The 18,522-nt window shown below is 35.7% G+C and overlaps 1 protein-coding gene across 7 annotated transcripts in view; it reads right to left on the reverse strand.

Annotated features, from left to right (window-relative positions):
* Pias2 (protein inhibitor of activated STAT, 2) overlaps positions 1-18,522 on the reverse strand; it is a 94,917-nt gene that overhangs the window by 21,551 nt on the left and 54,844 nt on the right. For all 7 annotated transcript variants that reach the window (XM_013510479.1, XM_013510483.1, XM_013510482.1 and 4 more), the window contains 5 exons: positions 15,287-15,421; positions 13,333-13,438; positions 12,617-12,690; positions 3,390-3,550; positions 220-353 (listed from right to left, as the gene is read on the reverse strand). In XM_013510479.1, the coding sequence (XP_013365933.1) occupies positions 220-353; positions 3,390-3,550; positions 12,617-12,690; positions 13,333-13,438; positions 15,287-15,421 (610 nt within the window). The remainder of the gene's footprint in view (positions 1-219; positions 354-3,389; positions 3,551-12,616; positions 12,691-13,332; positions 13,439-15,286; positions 15,422-18,522) is intronic.

An 18,522-nucleotide genomic window follows, 5' to 3' on the forward strand; every position in this document is an offset into this window, starting at 1 on the left:
GTGGCCGTTTCATTTAGTCTATACATGAAAAATACTATGAAAAGGCTTATATAATGGTATAAATGAGCACATTTCTTAAGGAAAAAAAAAAAGGTGCAGATGATCAAAAGCTAAAGTTAGAAACTGAGCTCCAGAAATATTTCCATTGGCCAAGATTAATAATAAAGATAATATTCCAAAGTCTCAGTGCTTTCTTCTCTACTGTGCTTTTACACATACTTTCTATTTTTGCACATGGTTGGCTGGATACTTTCATAGCTTCTTTCTTCGGCCTCATTGGACACCAAGAACCATCTTCTTGGAATTTGATCTCATCCACATCAGAACAGTCATTGAGAATTTCCATAAAAAGCCTGTAAACCAATTAAGAAGTACAATATATACATGTTGTCAATGGCTTTGTTCAAAAATGAAGAAAGTAATATAATTTAGAAGACACAAATAATGCTGACTTTTTTCTTATATTTTAATATTTCACACTTTGTAATAACTACTAATGCACTCTTCCTCCATGGACAGATGGATGGATAGACTTATTTACTGTGGTGCTAGAGATCGAACCCAGGTCCTTGAGCATGCTAGGAAAGTGCTGTACCCCTGAGCTAGATCCCTTAGCCAGGTTTTAGGCCTGTAACAGACAATACAGAAATTAAATGACTTATTAAGTGACATTTACAGTATCAGTGACTAAAACAGAAATAAAGCCTGGAGTTTCCTAGGAAGACTGGCAGTTAAACATGTTCCTGCCAGTTTGAACCACAGATGGTACACACGACTGTCCCATCATGTGGCATGAACTACTAGTGGTTAGCTATTTAACATCAGACAATCGAATTCAAATCAGACCTGCCAAGCAGTAAGACATGCATTAAGACCCACTGTGAATGTGTTAATAACATGTGGCACAGAACATAAAACAAATTTAAGTAGACAAAGGTAATAATTTATAACCTTAAGAAATACGGAACACAAGAATAGAGATAGCAGAAAGGAACAGAGACATAAAAGAAGTCTTAACAAATATAATTCAATGCATACAAATTATTTCTATGACAAAAACAAAGTTAAAATTGAAGTGAGTATCAAAAACTATCTGGAAAATTTGTTACATTTATAAACACCCCAAGAGACAAAGATAAAATAAGAAATCAAAGTATTTTGAACACAATTAAAATATAGTAAAATTGGTGAAATGGAGGTGGTATAGTCACAGGATCATAAATTAAAACATAATAAATCATCTTTGTTTTATAACACATACAAAAATTAACTTGGCATACATAGATCTAAATGAAAAAATACTTATAAAACTATAAGAAAGCATAATAGAAAATATTTTCATACTAAGTAGGGAAAAATGTCTAATATGCTATCAAAACAACTGGTAAAAGAAAATGCTGATAAATAAGACTCCATCCAAAGAAAAAAACTTTTGTTATCTGAAAGACAATGTTAGAGATGGAAAGCTAAAATAGCAAAAAAATATTTGTTAACAAATTATGTATTCACAATATAGAAAGAACTATCAAAATTCAATATGAAAACAATTTTGATGTCATTTAAAGAAAACATTCAGATGGACAGTAGACAAGTAAAAAATGCTTAACACAATTAGTAAAGGGAAATGCAAATTAATTTCACAATGGGTTACCACTATATACCAGTACAACATCTATAATTAAAAAGATTTTATCAAATATTGGTGAGAATGTAGATCAAAAGGATTTTTCGCAGGCTGCTAACTGGAATATAAAATAATGCAAGCACTTTAGAAAACAGTTTGGTAGTGCTCTGGGCATACACCTCGAATATGACCAGGTATTTTATTTAAAGTACTTGCTTAGAAGATTAAAAAATATCAGTCACACAGGACTTGGGCATGAATATTCACATCTGTATTTGCAGTAATTCAAAATCAGAAACAATCCACTGAAGGTGAAAACATAAACCACTGTTGGTATACTACACAATAGAATGGGACTCAACAATAAAATGAACTGTTGGTACAGGTAGCAAAATGGAAGAATTTCAAATAAGTATGGCAAAGTAAGAGATGCTAGACACAGAAAGCATAAACTTTATCATTCTATTCATATACGATTCTAGAAATATCTGCATCCAATTCTCAGGTGGTTTAAAAGAATTCTACAAATACTAATATACTGTAATCATCTTCCAATAGACATACAAACATCAAAAATGTGTATGTACATACTGCGAGAATGTGATAAAACAATTGTGGCAGAAGTTAACAACTGATACATCTGGGTCAAAGTAATACTGGAGGTTATTCGTGCTACTGATGCAACTTCTCTGTAAGCTTGAAATTATTTCAAAATAAACTAAAATTATTATAAATATAACCAAGCAAAACAGAAGTTTTAAGAAAAGTGAAAGTCCCATTCACTCTTTATAGACTTGTTCCTCTCCACAGGATTGGATTAATTACTTCATTAACTGTAATTTTAAATCTGTGTATCACTGTGTATTACTGTATAATTATTTTTTTAAAGTGTCATGTGAAAAAAAGGACACCTCACTTACTGAAAATGCTTGATATAAATTTGCAAAATCTGACACAAGCAATATGATCTAAGAATTAATGTTTAGAATTTGGGTTCCAGAATAAGAATAACCTGAGTATGAAGACTTCTAATTTAGAATTTACCAGCTATGTAATGTGATTTTTATCTACGAATGAATGAAAAGAAGCCTATCTGGATTTATTCTGTGCGTCCTGTAACTTCTTCTATTGAAAGACACTAATTGCTATTATAAAGACTCTAACTGCTATTACAAGAAATTCTAGGTAAGTAAAATTGTATTACTAAGAAGTCTTCTCCCTCTTTCCTATGGACTTTTACAATGTATGACCTTGGAGAGCAAAACGAAAAGGAAAACTATGTATCTTCTTGTTTCTAAGACAAATCATACTATAGGTTAGGTGACCCCACCCAAAAATGTGAAACTTTTTAGAACATCGATGACCAAAAATTTTCAGATTTTGGAGCATTCTTAATTTGGGACTTACAGATTAAGGATGCTCAACTGGTAGTTTATGCAAGTAAATATAACTAAGAATACACAAATACTAGATTTTACATACTAGAATAGACTACATATTAGGCTACATTGAAGGAAGACACAGCCAATAAGTATAAGAAAGGAAACAGAGAAAACAATACTCATTAAAAGATGCTGGGTATAGCCGAGTGTGAAGACCTTATGTTCAATCTTCAGTATTGTAAAACCAAACCAAACCAAACCAACCCAATGCAAACAAAATTAAGGGTGAAGTGAAGAATTCATGGTAGAACATGCTTAGCATTCATAAAGCCCTAGGTTGTAACCCTAGTACAATAAAGAGGAGGTAGGGAAGATATACTCACCCATCTAATATTAGACTTTCGTAGGCAGCTTTTTTGTCACACACAGGACAAATCCAGGTGGGCTTCTTTTCATTCATTTGTAGATAAAGGGCAGCATCGAAACACTGCAGATGTGTACATGTCACTGCACGGCATGGGATTGTTAGTCTCATTTTTCCTAGCTATAGGACAAGAACATAATATGGAAACTACTTCAAAAAAAATAACAAAGTCTCATAGGGAACAGAAACAATAACAGTTTGAAGAAACCATATAAAGATAATTAAAATAAAAAAAATCCAAATCAATTTATTTCTACCACAATTACTTCTGTTAAATCCATTTGACGGCTCTATGATTTTTGAAAGATCCTTTTACTTTTTAAAGACCCTGTCTCTAAAAAAAAAAATCAAACCAAACCAAACCAAACCAAACTGACAAATAAGCTATGAGGTATAAAAAGATACAGATACACTACAATGAAAACAAGACTCCTTCTCACCTGGTGCCCACTTGCCCTATTTAAAGAACCACTGGTATGCATCTCTTGCATTTCTTTCCATGTATTAATCAAGTGTATATTTAAGGAAATATTTTTCCACAAATGGCATATTCTGTACGCAATTCTAAGGAGTTCTAATGACATCAAGATATTTACAGTACCATGGTTAGATTAGATTTCCTTGTATAACCTTTAAAACTTCCCCATGTATTCCTTCACAGGAAATATCTCCATTTAAAATCAACTGTTATTTTGCTTGAAAATCTGTTTCTCCCCACAGATCCTAAGCTCCACAAGAGCAGGGTGGTCTACATTTGTTCATCACTGTAATCCCATTATCCTAGTACAATATGAACTCATAGTATATGCTCAGTATTAATGGGCCAGGCAGTAAAACACATGAGGACTGAAGAAAAGGCAAAGAGACAATAAGGAAAGGAGGGATTTCTTCATATGTCTATAGCTTAGAAAAATTCATTTCAGGATTATAACATTCTTAATTGGCCGGATGATAGAAATTTCAAGAGGCTGTTATTTTTGGTTGATCTGTAGTTTAAGTGTGTTAAAATGAACATTTGGTATTGTTTAATTCAAAAAGAAAATGATCTTGCCAAATCAACATGGCAGTAATTCTTACATAATTTATACCTTTGTGTAAAGTACAATGTTGAGCACTTCCCATTTAATTCCAGAATACATTTAATACACTATAAAGATATATATATAAATATAAAATAACTTTTATATAACATATAAAAGGTACTGGAAAGTAAATCAAAGGCTATCACATGAGTTACATACTCACCACTATCCCCTATTTTTAAATTTTTTATTTTGACACAGTCCTCCTAAATTGTTAAGATCCCCAGGCTGGGCTCTAATTTGAAATCCTCATGCCTCAGCCTCCCAGAGCACTGGGATCACAAGTGTAAACCACCACGCCCAGGTCCTGTTTTAAAGAATAAGGAACCTGAGGCAAACAGAAGCTAAGAAGAAATAAATAAATGCTAGTGGCACATGCCTGAATCCCAGCAGGTGGGAGGCTGATGGAGGAGGACTGCCAGGCTGGGGTACATGGTGAGTTCAAGGCCAGCCTGAACTTACAGCAAGACCCTGTCACTAAAAAACCAAACTAAACCAAACCAAACTGACAAGCTGGGCTGTCTAACAGTATAAAGTCAGAAAACAGTAGAGCTAGGAAGTAAGCCAGGCAGTCCATCCTTGTCACTATACTACACTGGCTCTATTTAACTATGACTCTAAAAGAGACTTTAAAAGTCAGCCATTCAAGAAACTATGCAGTACAATATTACTTGTCATTTTAGGGCAGAAAAAAAGAATAAAATCTGAAGCAACTTCTCTTGTAGTATGTTCTTCTGTATTTTTGCTTCCTTTAAAATAGATTATCTCTGAAGTTACCTAAAATGTTATCATATGCTAGAATCTTTCCTAGGAATTCCTCTAATACTCATAATAACCTTAGGACCCAAAGGAGCTGCCATCTCTACTTTTATTTTGAGATAAGATTCAGAAGCTACAAAAGGCTAAAACAATTTGAGAAACAGCTGGTAGAGTTACAATACAAATCCAAAAGTTCCTTGTTGTCCTGAGATATCCCTAAATGAACATTATATATGATACAAGCTTTTGGGTTTAATTATCCTTTTCCTGATCTGTAAAAATTTTTGTTCCACTAAGGATGCTAATTAAATGTCTACTTTGCACTCAATGAGATGATCAACTTTTTTTTATAATCCTTTCAACTGAAGAATAGTTTAAACGTACTGTATATTCTACAATCAAACTGTCTCTGCCTTTCTAAAAGGCATCCCTTTGTTACTTCCTATTGCAAAAGACGCCCACCCCATGGTGGTCCCCAGCTGGTAGTTTACTCAAGATCATGTAGTGTTATTCTCTGGCAGAAAATTTATCCTCATTTTGCCCATGTCCTGTGACTTTTTGAGAAAGTGAGATTAACAGCAGTGGACTAATTATTCCAGTGGAGGAAATTTCAAAGCAGCCCAATCTTTAAGCTGTAGCATGGGCATTGTTGGCTGATTTTTGGTCAGATCTACAGTGAAAACTGGGAGGAAAAAAAAAAAAGAAAACTGGGATCAAAGTCAAATGTGCAATGTCTAGAGTTGCATCATAAGGGAAGCACCTACAATGGTGGGGCAAAGGAGTAATGGTTGCTAAAAAAAGATTACATCTCCACAATAGGAAAGACAGCTTGAGGGCATCGCAGGGATCACTAAGACTCCCACACACCCTTGGAAGGCTCAAGAGTGTAAAACTATGAAGTTTTTACTTGAGATTAGAGCCCTTGGGGCACCTGCTCGAGAAGGGCTATACAAGGAACTGGTTCCCCAGCATTAATTTCACTATGTTCAGCCATCCTAGCACTCAGAGGCATCAGACCTTTGTGAAATCCACATAGTGCTTGTGCAAAAGTCATTCAGAATGCAAGAGAAAAATAGTCATGGAGGCTTCCACCTAGATTTCAACAGAAATCCTAGAGCCCAGGCAGTGTGCCCCCGAAAAGGCAGTGTGTAAAACTGTGAGAATTAAGCAAAAGGGCGGGGAAGACCTCAGGACAAAAGATACAAGGAATATGCACATCTGCTGAGCAAGGCCACAGGCAACAAGCAGAGCCAGCTCAAGGGAGAGGCCATAAGGGCTGCAAGGAGCAATGCCATAGGTGCAGGGTTGCCCAAGTCCTTTTGAGCTAACACTGTACCACAACTTGTCCCAGACTCTGGACACTGAGTTACAAGTTTTAATGTCTGCATTACTGGGTTTCAGTTTTGCTTTGGTCTGATTTCTGTCTACTCTCATATTCCTCTCTTTAGAAATGGGAACATTTACCCTATGCCATTGTACGTTGCAAGTGTTTAATCTTTTTGGTTTTGGCAGGGCTCCAAGCTAAGAATTTGCCTTGAGTCACAGAGGACACTTTGAACTTAAAAATGCACTGTGTATGAGAAGGACGTGAAACTTTTAGAAGCCAGAGTCAGTATATTATGGTTTAGCTCTAAAAAGATCCCCGAAATTCTCATATTTGGAGGTGTCGCCTGGATGGAAGGGGTGAGTCACCGAAAGTGTGACCTGAAAGGGCATATTCTCACCTCCATCACCTTCTGCATCCTGGCTGCCATGAGTTGAACATTTTTTCCTTTTTCATGCCCCTCTGGTATCCCTTTTCTGTCTTGGAGCCAGTCAATCATGGACTACAAGCCAAAGTAAATCTTCCCTCCTTTGACTGGTGTCAGGTATTTTGTCCCAGTACCAAAAAAATGACTAATATAGGTAATATTTTTAAAAGAAATTTTCAGTCAATATAGATGAATATGTTTTTCATTATTATCAGTGTTTGCAAACAACCCAAAATCATCACTAAAATAGGCTGAATAAAGTTACACTAAGTATTTCAACAATGTGCCTACAGTGATTAAGACAGATTTACATATACTAAAGGTATATTGTTAATTAAAACACAGTAAGCTATAGTATATACAGTACACCTTTTTCAATGAATATATATACAATTAAAAAAAGGTAAATCTAAAACACTACCTCCGAATAACCTTGGTACCTTAAACTTTTTTTGTTTCTGTTCTATTCAAATAATTTTATAATTGTTAAACATTTATTACTTATCCATATTTTCTTTTTTAATAATGCTCTAACTCAGATCACTGTTTTAAGATATTAGTTCTCGAATCTTTGGTTTTAGAACCATTTACACCCTCTTAACATCTTGATGTTCTCCCAAAGACTTTTGTGCTAACAGGTGGGGCTTTTGGAGGTGGCTGGATCTAAGGCAGTGAGGGTGAGCCTATGGCATATGTGTTGTTTTTCTTTGAAAACAAAAGATGCTATTACATGATTTTTTTTTTTTTCCTAAACTAAAACTTTAGTACTCATGTTTCATTGCAGTGTTGCAATAAATAAGTTGGTTTGGGGTCGTAGTTTGGGCACTTGTTTCTAAAAGGGTTGACATTACTGATCTAGTGCGTGAATATGGATTGAAGGTGTGTGATAACTAAATTTAGTCCACTGATTGGTTTAGCATATTTCTGGGCGTGGATAATGAGAAGGCCCACTCTGGGTATGGGTGCCACCATCCATTAGGCTTATATTCTGAATGGGATAAAAGGGAAAGGAAGGCTTGCTGCTGCTGTTTCCTGACTGCCCTTCCATGGACTGTCTTTTCTCTGCCTTGTAGCCAGCTGACTATGGCTCCAAGTTTGCTGAAACCTCAGCAAACTCTGAGCTAAAATAAACCTTCCCTCTTTAACTTGTGGGTGTTGGGTATTTTGTCCCAGCAACAAGAAAGTAAGACAAACCTTTAAAAACTAAAAACCTCAGCTATTACATATTTGCATGGACATCAGTATTTACTGTAGTATAAATTTAAAAATACTTTTAAAGACAAGAGTACACAAGTACTTACCCTATAAACCTCAAAAACAATGATACCATCACGTGTCACATAATCTGTTAAACACCACTAAGAAAGAGACGGGGTGAGGGAATAAAATTATAGAGGCTGGGCCTGTAGTTCCGTGGTAGAAGACATCCTCAGACTAATCCTCGAAACACAGACACAGACACACAGACACACACACACACACACACACACACGGGAAAAACAGATTATGTGCTAGTATTATTATAAAAAGTTGGACTTGTGGATTTCTGAGTCTTAGAAACCCCTGGGAATCCCTGAGGACTTTTTCTGTTTGTTTTTGGCATTGGGGACTGAGCCTAGACCTCTATACTGAGCTACCACACCCAGCTCTATTAATTATTTTCATTGTCAGGCCTCGCTAAGTTACCCAGGCTGGCCTTAAACTTTCATTTTTCTTGCTTCTGCCTCCCAGACTGCTGGGAGTACACAGGCAGAAGATACAACTCCCAGCCCCTGGGTCACATTTTATAAACCACGTTTTTGTGCTTTTTCCTTCTTCTATGCCATTTTCATATTTCCTGTTGCTGCCTTAAAATTTTTAGAACATTCAGTATTATAAAGTTGTTGACCCTTAATTCTACACTAGTTTCTTACAAGAGTTAACGAACATTCCCTAATTGGAAAAGACATTTATTACTATCTGGGAAAGTCTGATCAATCTCCAAATACTGACTATGCCATGTTATTTAAAAAGATTTGGAAAAGTGCTGCATTCTAAATTATATGCTACTACTTTCTTGAAATTTTGAAGTGTATCATTTTTATGAATGATGTCTAGCCAGCTGTTATAGATTGTGTCTGCATGTCCCCCCGAAATCCTCATGCAGTCATGGGGCAGGCTTCTAGGATTTGTGATTGATCCATGATCCAATGCAGGGATTATGGGTGTGACTGCTACACCTGCCCTGGGGCGAGAAGTTTGCATACAATGTACAGGAGGGAAAGAGGCTGCTTGCTGCCATTCCTCACTTTTGCTCTTGTCTTGCTGTGTTCTGCTGCCAGGAACACTTACCCTCTGCCATGTGCCACTCTGCCTTGGAACCAGCCCAGTATGGACTGAAACCTCCACAAACTGTAAGCTAAATAAACCTTTCCTTCCTTCATTCTGGGTGTTAGGTATTTTGTCTCAGCAACGAGAGAAAAGTAACCAAGATGCCAACACAATACTTTTTCCTTGCAAAATGTTATGCAGGCAAATATCTAAATTGATATTTGGTTCATATAGACTAGTAGAAATTCAAATTTTCTTAAAGGGGGGGCTGGGGATTTAGCTCAGCGGCAAAGCGCCTGCCTGGCAAGTGCAAGGTCGTGAGTTCGGTTCCCGGTACTGGAGAAAAACCAAAAAAAAAACCTTTGGGGCTGGGGATTTAGCTCAGCGGCAAAAGCGCCTGCCTGGCAAGCGCAAGGTCGTGAGTTTGGTTCCCGGTACCAGAGAAAAACCAAAAAAAAAAAAAAAAAAAAATTTTTTTCTTAAAGAGTTTTTACAGTAAAAATGACAACAGTGCTTTTGAACTATTTTTAGCAAAATTTAAAAATTCTGCATATATTTTTAGGGTCTTTTAAAAATATTTTTTGAAGTTTCTTAAATTCAATGGTTAGGTTCAATGTTTATATTAAGGGAAATTCCATTTGGTTCTTATCCAATTCAGTTTGCAACCAGAATTGTTTGTGAACCACTGTACTGTGTGAAATTACCTTCTGTAGGCCCTAGATCTTGGGACTTCTTTCCACTATCCACTTTCATGTGTACTGTAAATTATTTCACAAATGTACTATGAAATAAAACAAACATTTCTTCTACCAGCCTAGCCTGTCATTTCCTCTCGTTCTGCCAAATAAAACCAGGGTTCACTTTTTACCCTTCCAAGTGTGTGGGATCCATTTTTTTCCTGCTCCATTTCCAGTTAACTACACCAGATTCTGTGTTATTTTCATCTTTAGCTGGCAGGGACCCACTCCACTCTGCCTTTTCTTCCTGATGCTAGGATTGTGTCTTCCTCAAAAACTACTTCCATCATCGTAGTCATTCACCCATTAAATCTGACCCAAACTTGCATCTGCTTTTCTAATTAATACACAGCATATACATAATACACAGTTTAGTTATGCAAGTTATTTTAATAGTACAATGGCCCAAAGAATATAATTCATTCTTTTCAGAAAAGTGTTCTAAAAATATTAAGTAGGATTAAACTATGAGTAAGGAAAAGAGTCTTAGAAACGACCTGTTGTCATTTTATGTAGAAAAAGAAAACATAATGAATTTGTAACAGGATAAAGGGGCTGGGGGTACAGCTTAGTGGTACAGCATGTGCTTAGGGTGTCAGTCCCAGCACTGTGAAAACTGCTACAGTATTTCATATATTTTATTTCTTCAAATAACTGAAAAGTTAACTTTCTTAAAATTCTCAACTTTCTTCAAATTGACAAGTTTGAAACAAACTGCTCCCAATGCATATATAAAAGAAACCTTAACCACACTGATAGTTGTTACTATTAGAAGCCACAGAATCCTTTAGTATGCCTGGCCACTGTGTTTAGCTTTGGTTACCCTCATGTAGAATGGCAGTGATGTAAAGGGGGAAATATTTCTACGAAAATAAGACTTACAGAAAAAAGTATTACGTAATTGTTGAACCCACTGAAAACTGTGTAAAAGCACTTTGTTCCTGACAGAACAGTTTGACATACTAAAACATAAAGACGACATGAGCTCCCTCCCTGTACAGTGGCTGCACACCTAGAATATAGTTGGCAATTAATGTTTGCTGAATATAGTAGGGTTAAACTATAACCTGTCAAAATTCAACTGTTTTTGACTAACAGTAATTTCACTTGTTTCAATCTAATATCCATTTTAACTGTAATATGAGAGGAGGAAAATAAAGTAATGTGCAGATACTCAAAACAATTCCCACCTGCATAAAGCTTAGGAACAGAGAAGGCTGTGGGTCCTAACACAAGGCTACTAAGCTCTCTACCACAATGTCAGGATATTAACATCCTCCCATGCTAGGACTGCAGATCTGTCTAAATTTGATAACCACAGCACTCTCCATTCCTAGGCTTTCCCAATTTCACAGAATTCTATTATTTTTCAACAAAGGACAAGTTGCATTTTAAAAAACTAATGATGAAAAACCTTCAGAAAGAAAGATAACTGTAAACACCATTTTACAGGGTAACAGAATGTATACTGACACTCAGGACATTTACATTTGAACCCAATCTGGCAGAATAGTTATTAGAAAAAGAACTGGAATAATATAAGACTACAATTTTTAATTTTTTAATTTAAAAACTCAGGACACAGGAGGAAATTCACAAGTCATTTCCTTCTTTTCTGACACAATTTTGTCTTCATTAATAAACACTATACATTTCCACAATGCCCCCCCAACTACATTATAAACTTCTGATTCCGTGATTTTTCTCATATTGAAAAGGCTTCCTTCCCCACTTTGTTTTGCTTTCTTTTGAGACAGGATCTCATTATGTAGTTTCAGGTGGCCTTGAATTTGTGGTGATCCTTCTGCCTCAGCCTCCCAAATGCTGGGACTACAGGTATGCACCACCATGCTCAACATCCACATTAATTTTAAGCCTTCATCCATCCACCTCTTTATATGTGATTAAGCACATTCTGCTTTTACATGTTAGTTGATTTTATCTCTCAAAATAGGTTATTAACGTTCTAACAACTTCAAAGCAAATCCTCAATATTTTCTCCTAGTTAGTTCAATGCCAAATACACAGGAGGACCTCAGAGTAGCTTGACTAATTTCTCACCCAAGTCTCTATGTAAAGAGATATAAAGTACATTACAAAGACAACCCAATATTGTAACCAAGACCATCAATTAACTTATTAAACCAAGACCACCAATTAACGTTTATCAGGCCCTAGTTACTTTACTGCTATTTTTCAATATATATTCTATAAAAGGAGCTAGCTCAGGGCAGGTGCAAAGCAGACAGACAGCAAAGGGTGAAGGGGGGGCTTAATATGTGCTTATTATTAGTTATGGATTATTATCAGCATTAATTTTGACAGATTATTCTTTGCCTAAAATTATCTTCCTTCAATAATATGAAAGCCTTTTTTATCATTATTTTAAGAATACAAAGAATTATAATGTTTAATCATGAAGATTACTAACCGGGGGAAGTTCAGAATTCTATCAAAATATATTAGTGATTTTCACACTTACTTCTGCAGGGAAATTAGTCATTTATAAAAATAAACTTTCCCAGAACAGTTTGTAGCTTTACTTACAGGGCACGTCAAGGACACTCGAAGACTAGTTGTAGCAATTTCACTATCAGGATCTGCAGTAAGTTTTTCTTTAACTTGCAAAAAATGAAAAATAATAATTAAAATGTTTAAAAATAATGGTGGTGTATGAGCGAATTTTTAAAATGTATTGTCCTTGTAAATTTCCCACTTTGAATAAGTTAAGAAACACAAACTGCTAAATATAAATGTATTGAAAATACAACGATACTCCCAGTACTGTATCAGGTTAGAGAATTATGAATGTACAAACTCTGGATCTTATATGTAACTGAATTCTTAGGATTTCTCTTCTAACACATTCATTACTGTTTATTAGGTTGCACTGGATTTTTCAAATAACTATTAAATTTTTCACTTGTTTTTTTGAACAAGGTCTTGCTATGCAGTCCAGGCTGGCCTTGAACTCACTATGTAGCCTAGGCTGGCCTCAAACTTGCAGTGATCTCCTGCCTCAGTCTCCAGAGTATTGGGACTACAGGCATGCACCACCATGCCTGGCAAACAACTATTAAATTTGAAAACAGAAAAAAGAATATTTTCATATTTTCTCTGACAACTGAAAACTATACAGGTGATTTGTCTGTGATTATCTTCCACCATGTAATGCATATATGTTTATAAAGGTCAATTTTCTCAGCTCCCTCCCACCTCCCATTAAAGCATCTCATATACTTGGTCTTACAAACATTACTTACTTAGTGCTCTGGAATGATCAGGATTTCTAATACCTTTCATTTTTAATCTCTGTAATAACATGGCTGATGTCAGCTGTCGTACAAGATATACAGACATGGAATAATTCTATAGAAAAAGATACTCTGCATTAAAGACTAGAGATAATAGTCTCTTTATTTACATAATACTTATCTAAAAGTTCTAGTTTCTAAAAACATTCAAAAAAACTTCTCCAGGAAGGTCAATGACTGGGAAGGAGGGGAAAATCAACTACAGTACTTCAAGAAAGATAATGTCACACTTATTCAAAGGTATTTCTCAGTAACTTATCACTTTAAAACATCCACTGGTATAGTAAATAGCTTCATTTAGAGGTCTCTTTCTCTCTCTCTCTTGTAGTACTGAGGGCTGAATCTAAGATCTTTCACACTACACCCCCAGACATTTTTATTTGAGACAAGGTTTCACTGAGTCACTAAATTGCCAAAGTTGGGTTCGAACTTGCAGTCCTCTTCCCTCAACTTCCAAGACTGCTGGGATCATAGGTGTATATCACCATGCTCTGCCTTAAACTGTTCCTAATTTAACAAAACCTGCTACCTTAGGGACTATCATAAAAACATACTCTCTCGTATCTACTTATAATCAGATTCCTTCTGCTTCAACTTACGTAATGAGGTGCTCATATTTTCATTTAAAAGTGGGTCCTATTGCAGAAACAAGGTTTGAACACCAAGGACATAATTAACACTTTTTATGCATTCCAATTCTGGCACTTGCCAGATGACACTGGGCAAATGAATCAAAGTCAGTATAAGCTCTCTTCTAAGGAAAGCTTTAACAACTCTAGTTCCTAAATGGGCATTTTACTAGGAAAGAGGCACCTACTAGAGTGTATAAGACAAGGCCAGAAAATAACAGCATTCTGTATCTTTAAATCTGGCCAAAAGGAACCTCCCTTAGCTATTTATAGAACTCTGAAGAGAGGAAATATAATTTTACCTAAATGCCAAAATATTCTTTTGTCATTCCACTATACATAATTGAGCTGATTCCACAATAAACCAAATATTTTTAATAGGTGGCAAACCAACCATTTTAAATACTTTTTAATGTTCTTTTCAATGTCCAAATACTCAAAACATTGTACAAATTTTAGGTCCATTCATCATTTTAAGACAAAATAAACACTATTCCCGTTATATGGCAAAACTGTCAACTTTTCAACATCTATAATCATTTATCTGCAAATCTATATATTATTTCCAGCTCTACAATTAGCTGGGTAGTAAAGCAACAAATATGCTCACGTTCTTTAACCTCAAAAGAAGAGTATTTTATTTCCATGGAACAAGAACATGCAATCTGATATTCAGAAATTAACTGAAGTCCCATTCCTCACTCATTTTGTTACATATTTCTAAAATGTAAATTCCCTGTTGCATTAATGTCTCATAATTGATGTAATTCATTTTGAAACTGAGAATGAGCAGAAAGTCAGGTCCGTGAACCCAAAGGTATGCAAGAAATAACTCTAAATGAGCATTTTTACATGAGATGCCCACTTAGTATCTATTAGTTGTTTACATAAAGGCTAGAACAAATTATTTCTAATCACAAGTACATTTAACTCTTTCCCCTAAAGACTGATAAAGTTTTGTTCTTGGTTTCTCTTCATATATACTTATCACCCAAAGCCTCCAGTTTATTAAATATTACTTATGACACCTCCCCAAACACAGAGTATTAAATGATTACTTTGAAGAATATAAATATTTCCTTTCCCAGAATATAAAGAGACAATACTCAGGATACTTCAGAGTTAAAAGTTTTTAACCTTAAAAATCCCTTTACCACCATTTCTGAATTGAAAATTATTGCTTTTTAAAGTTTCTAATCAGAAAACAGAGTTAGAGCTGGTTATCTCAAGAAAAAAAAAAATAAATTGACTGTCAGTGGAGGAGAGAATCTTACCTTTCCAATTTCAGATGCCCAAGAAATAGAAATCTGGTTTGGCACAGCTGAAGACAATCTAACTAAAGATGTAATATTCAAGGGGCGTCCAGGGCGCTTCTGCTCAATCCCATTTTTAGGTGGTGGTGCATAGCCCTATAGCCATAAGAAACAAAAATTATATTCTCTGTAGCGAAGAGCTTGCCTAATTTTGGTTGCACTGGATTATTTTTATTCTACCCTGGAAATGACAGACCAGGAAAATAGAGAACAAAAATCCACGTTCCACCACTAAAATGTTTATCTTTTTTTTTTTGGTACCAGTAATCAAACTCAGGCCCTTGCCTTTGCCAGGCAGGCGCTTATGCCGCTGAGCTATCTCCCCGGCCCTCCACCATTAAAATGACATCTTGCCACACTGTTATTAGAGTTTTAAGGTAAAGGCCCCAGCTCCGGGAGGGTCAACGGACTAGGTCAGTGATGGTGAACCTTTTAGAGACGAGTGCCCGAATTGTAACCCAAAACCCACTTATTTATTGCAAAAGGCCTACACTGTAATTAAACATGAACACTGAGGTTTTAGTTTAGAAAAGACAACTCATACGATGACATCTTTTGTCTTAAATGAAAGACAACACTTGTGTGCCATAGGTTTGCCACCACTAGAGTAGGTTCTGGCAACATCCCAAGATACCAACTGATGAGAGGAACAGTGGCAAAGGTAGGAAAGAAAATTTAATCGTATAGCTGTACTGGGAAGACAGGGGAACTAGCAGCACCAGTTTTGTCTTTGCAGATACAGTACTGACAAGAGCTTTAGATTTAATTCGGCCATGAATAGAAGGAGAGTACCATGAAGCGTGCATATAAACCATCTTGGTCAAACTGTGGTATGGCTGATGATCATCTCTGGACTAGTTCAGAAGTATCATCACAGTCACTTGAAGGGGCAATCTGGTTCTCTTTGAGGGATGATAGCTCCTTCCTGGGAGGAAGGGTGGGTCTTAGTATTCCTCAGGGAGTAATTGCTCTTTGAACCAAGTGATTGCTGCCAGTTAGGAGGACAGTCTCATTATGGAGGGACTTGACTGCAATAAAGAACAGGCTCTACTATTCTTCCAAGTTTAGGCCAATCACTGGAGACTTCTAGGTCCTGCTGGGGTCACATGAGGGTGGATAAGGGCTTGAACGGGATATTGTAAAAGCTGGTAGTTAAAGCTCTTAGTTACTTTTCTGTTGATGTCTTCAGTTTTAAAGGGGGCTAAGACTACCAGTTTTAGATGAACATTCCTTAAATGATTAATATGTTTGTGGATATGGAGAGTTGAGCAGCAGTCTCACCAAAAGTTTAAGATAATAAAGGCAATAGAAGATGAAGGCCAAAATGCCAAACTTTTATCCTACTTTTGCCCATCAAGTATCTACAGTCCTACATAAAGAATTCTTTTAGTAAAAGCACCTTCTAAGTCCTTGTTACAGTATTATCTATGAATCTTCCTTTTAACAAGAAATCAAGCTTTGCTGATAAAGCGAAACCTCTCTATAAGGACTCATCTTAGGAAGTCCTTCAAAATGCATTCATGTACTAGGATGAGGAAGAGCGAAAACAAACTTTGGAAATTAAAACAAGGAATGCATTAATGAATTTCAAAGGTATCATTCAGATCTTGTGAATGATAAGAATGCTCTCCACTGCCTTTTCTCTGAGTAGAACACAAACAGCTTTAAAAACAGATCAAGTCAATAAATAAAAACCAACACTATTTCAGTTAGCATTAAATTAATCTGCCTTTTTTCTAAACAGGAAACACTCTTTTGATTCACAGTATTATCTGATTTTCATCTACAGAATTTTTCATACTGATTTGCAAAACCAGTATGTTTTAGACAATTCAACAGTAACATCTACCTAATAAAAAAGACACTATATTTCATTGACTGTATTATGTCATAGATGTAATTTAATTACATACCACTGAGAATTAAAAAACAAGTTAATGATATAGCTTAGTTTATGGTTACTTATTTTGTAAACATGGCAAGAAAGCATAAGCTAAATGATTTACTGACATTGTTTTAGGACACAATCAATCTATGGAGTCACTTTTCACTTGGTCATCAATGGGTATTTGTCCAAATGATGGTCTCCATATGCCATTAATATCACTCAGATTTTCTTTTTCAATTGATGCAAAATAAAGAGCATTCTGTTAACCAAGCATGTCTGAGGAACAGCAGCAAAGCTGTATAAGTGCAGGCAATGACAAAACATTACAGCTGCCATTCAGTCATCATGAACTTTAAGGCACTTGTGCATTTCTGCAATGTTGAGTTATGCACCTCACAACAAAATTTAGTACTGGTGGTGTGTACAGCAGGGCTGAAGAACACAATCAAGCTGTCTATAACTTAGGAACATCTTTCACTGTCTCATAAAGGGATAGTTTTATTACGGGGGGATCCACATGATCATTATAATGCACAACTTGCAACCAAAATCGTGAAAATCATCAAAACCATTTGAACAGGAGAGTAAAATACAAAAAGAACTTGCATTATAGTAAGGAAATATGAGTGAGTGTATATGTGTGTACAAGAGGGGTATGCCCACCTACATGTGCTAATATGGAACACAACAGGGATAAAAAAGACTCACTCCAAAATCAGTGAACAACAAATACAAAGAATGCCAATACCTGTAGTTAGGCAAGTATGAATGCAACCTGGTTTTGTTTTACCTGTTTTGGGCCCTAGAAAATAATTCTATCCTTTGGTGTACCTACCGGTAAGTTAAGCAAGTAACAATGGCACAAGATCTGCCAAGATAATAAAAATAACTCATGACCTAGCTCAACATGAAATATGGAAATTAGAATTTGAGTCGTATGACATCTTAATAGCACGGAAGCGAAGAATAAAAAGTCAGGACAGTAACAATTAGTGTAAACATGTGTGTTAAGCTAATGTAAAATTCTATGTTGTACTAGACTTAATCACCGATGTTATTTTCCATCTGTTCTCTACTCCATTTGAGGGGTTTCACTTCACTGAAAATTTTGAGTCATCTATTAAATTATATTCTCCCTCTGTTCAGCTGTACCACTCTGGTTAATAAGAACAGGTTATTGTTGGAATTTTGGAAATATAAGTGATTAGACTTCACATATTTTAACAACTTTCCAAATTTACAGCAAAAATAAAATCAAGATCATTTGAAAGAGGTCTGGAGAACAAATCCACAAACTTTCTCAATTAAG

The sequence above is a fragment of the Chinchilla lanigera genome, unplaced genomic scaffold (assembly GCF_000276665.1).
Source record: "Chinchilla lanigera isolate Chin_1 unplaced genomic scaffold, ChiLan1.0 scaffold00001, whole genome shotgun sequence".
In the NCBI taxonomy this organism is placed as follows: domain Eukaryota; kingdom Metazoa; phylum Chordata; class Mammalia; order Rodentia; family Chinchillidae; genus Chinchilla; species Chinchilla lanigera.